Genomic DNA, 4,400 nt, shown 5'->3' with positions numbered 1-4,400 from the left:
ATGAATCACCATAACTTCCTGTAACATAACAGCAGCTTGGAGAGTTAAAACTAAAACATGTACCACCCTCAGCTATTCGAGTAAACTGAGATAAAATGTTACTCTAGCTTTCGTGGGATTTCACTGGTAGATTTCTCCACTATGTTTGAACCTCTCCAAGGACGTACGGCTCCATATTAAAGTGGCAGAAGATCCAATCGAACCATAGATGCTACCCCAATGACTGATTTCTCATTTACATAAGAACAGTTTATCCAAGAATATCCAAATTTTCTTTTTTATATTTCATTAGAATTTTTTGTCAACAATTTAAATTTCATTAGGGTTTTTGTTACGATATTGATATCAATATTAAGATGAGTAGATATAGTAAGGAAAATTAGATATTAAATGTGCTATCTATTGTTTGAGTTTTTTGACAAGCAACAAACCATATCTTCTCGAGTGACGGTTGTCTTTCTCCTATTTCTTTGTTTGAATTTCGTACGTAGATTTCTCCACCATGAATTATGTGTTTTTTTATACCAATGTAACAAGATTTATATCAATATAATATTATGACATAATTATTTTCATTAAATATTTATATTTCTTTCTAATCAATGAAATTACAAATATTTCCTACACAACGCGCAAGTTTTTATCTAGTTTGAATTACTAAATTGAGGTTATGTTTTGTATGTATGTGTCTAGCTAAGCTAGCCAGCATTGAAAACGGTACTTAAGCCCTCGCCTGATGACCTATGCACCTAACCTTTTAATTAAAAGGTGAAAAATAAAGAGTGGACCTTGGGTTGACTTAATAGGGGACTTGCGTTGACTTAGGAGGAAGCAAAGGGTGGCGGAGTCAAAGGAACCAGCGACATTTAAAATTAAGGGATGGAATTATATAATTCATTCCATCCCCACACAAAATTTCCTCATCACTCAGTATTACTAACAAGACAATATGATGAGAGATGTTTGGGTCTTCCCCTTCCTCTTCCTCTTCTCAGCTTTTCTTATGATCTTACGCCACCATTCTGTATCTGCTAGTGTTCTTGCCCCATTAACCCGACATTATAATTTGAGCCATAGCCGCGAGTGTGATGCTCTTCTTCAGTTGGGTAACTCATTCATCATCGCAGATGATGCCTCTGGATACCAATGTGATGAGCTCCACTCCATCACTTCATATCCAACAACGTCCTTGTGGAAGAATGGCACCAATTGCTGCTCGTGGGATGGGGTCACATGCCACACATCCACAAATCATGTGATCGGCCTTGACCTCAGTTGCAGTTGGCTCAGAGGAGCCATCCATTCCAACAGCACCCTCTTCTTGCTCCGAGATCTTCAATGGCTCAGTCTCGCTGGTAACGATTTCTATGGCTCACAAATATCCCCCAAGTTTGGTAGCTTTATTCGAATGACACATCTCGATCTCTCTGGTTCTTCTTTCCAAGGGATCATTCCTCTGGATATGATATCTCGTCTTTCCAAGCTAGTTAAACTCAGTCTCTCTGACAACTATGACCTAACAGTATATGATGATCATAGTTTCAGATGGCTTATACGTAATCTGACTCAGTTAGGAAGACTTTTTCTTGATGGTGTCAACATGTCTACAGTCTCTCCGGTTTCTCTTACAAACCTCTCTTCCACTCTGACATCTCTAAGTCTCTATAACTGCTCTCTTCGAGGGGTATTCCCCATCAATATCTTCCATCTCCCGAACCTCCATAGACTCTCTCTTTCTCTAAACTCTAATCTAACTGGCACTCTCCCCCAAACAAACTGGAGCGGTCCACTCGTCTCCTTGGGTGTACGGGGGACAAAGTTCCACGGACCAATTCCTATGTCGGTGGGAAATCTGACATCCATGTATTCTTTGGACCTCTCAAACAATCAATTTACTGGCTCGGTACCACCGACACTAGGAAACCTTTACCGTTTATCCTTCTTGATCCTTGGTGGTATCAACCTCAGCTTGGACTTTGAAATATTTGCCAAGCTAAAGAATCTTGAGTTCCTTCAGCTTTCGCAGAACCTTACTGTAATGCTTCCGAAAAATGGGAACTGTTCCTTCCCAAGGCTCGGAGCGTTGTATCTGCCTGGCGTCAACTTGACCGAGTTCCCATATTTCTTGAGTTCTTCAGAAGAGCTGGTAGACTTGTACCTTTCGAGAAACATGATTACTGGGCAGATTCCTGAATGGATTGGGAGAGTAGGGAGGGCGCAACTGGCATCCTTAGAACTATCGTCCAACAATTTCACTGGAGAGATTCCATCGTCAATCTGCCAACTGAGTTCACTGCAAGTTCTAGACCTCTCACATAACGGACTCAACGGCACCATTCCCATATGTTTGGGAAACTTAAGCAGTCTCCAAGAGTTGTACTTGGACAACAATCTATTTCAAGGTCCATTGCCGCGATCTTTAGCAAACTGTACAAGCTTGGCGTATTTTGTTGTCCATCACAATGGAATATATGACACCTTGCCACACTGGTGGTTAAATGCTACCCTCAACAGTTTAGAGTATCTAGATTTGCAGTCAAACAAATTCCACGGGGTCATTAATGAAATTTCCCTCCCTCCTACGCTCCATTCCTACATACTCTCGAACAACCAGTTTTCTGGACAGTTGCCAATAAACTTTTTCCGAAATTCAAGAGCTGACTTCATCGACTTAGCCAATAACAATTTTGACGGCCCACTTCCGATTCCACCCCCAACCGTCTTGTTCTATTCCATTTCAAACAATAAGTTTAGCGGAGAAATTCCTCATCAGCTCTGCAGTGCCACTCGGATAGAGATCATCAACCTGTCGAATAATAGCTTGACCAGCTCAATTCCTCACTGTTTCATAAATTTAAATGTCTCAGTATTGGACCTCCGAGAAAATAAGCTTGTTGGTCAGATACCAGAGATATTTGTTCCGGAAAACAACTTGAGGACAATTCGGTTGTGTCAAAATCGACTTGGAGGTACCTTGCCGCGATCTTTGGCTAATTGCAAGAATTTGGAAGTTTTGGATCTTAGCATAAATGAGTTGGAGGGCCACTTCCCTTATTGGTTGGACACTCTTCCGAATTTGCAAGTGCTCAATTTGAGATCCAACAAGCTTAGTGGTCTGATTAAGAGTTCCAAGAATAATCAAACCTTCCCAAAATTACACATTTTTGACCTATCTGACAACTGCTTTTATGGTCCTCTTCCGGCTAGCTACATTGCCAACTTTATAGCCATGAAGGATGAAGTGAGAAGCAGTTTACAGTACATGCGGGTGAACTATAGTCAGGGAATTCAAACCTATCAAGATTCTGTTACAGTGGTCCTGAAAGGGGTTGAGATTAAGTTGGTGAGAATTCTGACTATGTTCACGGCCATCGACTTCTCGCAGAACCTCTTCGAAGGAGAGATCCCAGAATTAATCGGAGATCTGAAGGCACTCAAGGGACTCAACCTTTCTCACAACAATCTGACAGGCAACACCCCTTCTTCTATGGGTAATCTCACTAATCTTGAGTGGTTGGACCTCTCCTCGAACAAACTCAGTGGGGAGATCCCTAGAGGTTTGGCGGATCTCTCGTCGCTCTCCTACTTGAATCTCTCAAATAACCAGCTTGTGGGACCGATTCCTCGAAGCACCCAATTCGACACATTCAACCACTCTTTTGATGGGAATCCTAGATTGTGCGGGCATCCCTTGTCAAAAGCATGTGGGACCGACGTGCAGCAGTCACCGCCTTCAACTTCCCCAGGAGAACGAGAAGAGGATGCTGAATCCTGGCATTGGATTGAATGGAGGGCAGTGCCAATGGGCTTCGGATGCGGGCTTGCACTCGGGATATCAGCATGGTTCATTATGTGGGAAACCCTGAGACCAAGATGGTTGGTGAGAATGATTGAGAGGAAAATATACAGAATGACAAAGAGGAAAAAGAAAAACCAGGCTCCGAGAAATCACTCGAGGTACTTATTTCATGACGTTAACATATATATGGTTTAATGTCAGATTTTGCACTAACTTAGTTTTGTCCATGCAAAATTGTGAAATATCCAGGAGGAATGCCAGAGGCCAATGAGAAGGCAGACAAGGCGAATGATGGTGCGTGGAGTCTTCCATATCGAAATAGGGAAATCGCAATTTATTTTCCTGCAGCATTTTTTTTCTCTGTGGTTTGAAGTAGAAGGGCAATAATAATGTGTGTCCTCAGCCGTGTCTTAGTCATAATATGTAATATCCTTTTTGTCTATAATATATTGAAGAGTCGGATTCCAATCAAAGCCATCTCATCCGAGTCTGTTTTAGTTTTTAGACAAGGCGGGACTCAATATCACCAATCCCCTCGGTGCACGGCAGAGACAAATTTTGGGGAGCACAAATCTAATCTAACAAACTGAAGATTATAAGC

The 4,400-nt window shown here is 41.8% G+C and overlaps 1 protein-coding gene across 1 annotated transcript; it reads left to right on the top strand.

Annotated features, from left to right (window-relative positions):
• The first annotated feature begins 949 nt into the window (after positions 1-949).
• LOC116188797 (receptor-like protein Cf-9) lies at positions 950-3,994 on the top strand. The gene has a single exon (XM_031518267.1). It carries the CDS (start codon positions 950-952, stop codon positions 3,992-3,994), a length of 3,045 nt encoding a protein of 1,014 aa, XP_031374127.1.
• The last annotated feature ends 406 nt before the right edge of the window (positions 3,995-4,400 follow it).

This window comes from Punica granatum, chromosome 8 (genome assembly GCF_007655135.1).
Source record: "Punica granatum isolate Tunisia-2019 chromosome 8, ASM765513v2, whole genome shotgun sequence".
Classification (NCBI taxonomy): Eukaryota; Viridiplantae; Streptophyta; class Magnoliopsida; order Myrtales; family Lythraceae; genus Punica; species Punica granatum.
The sequence above is the reverse complement of the archived record's forward strand: the minus strand, read 5'-3'. Positions and strand labels throughout refer to the sequence as shown.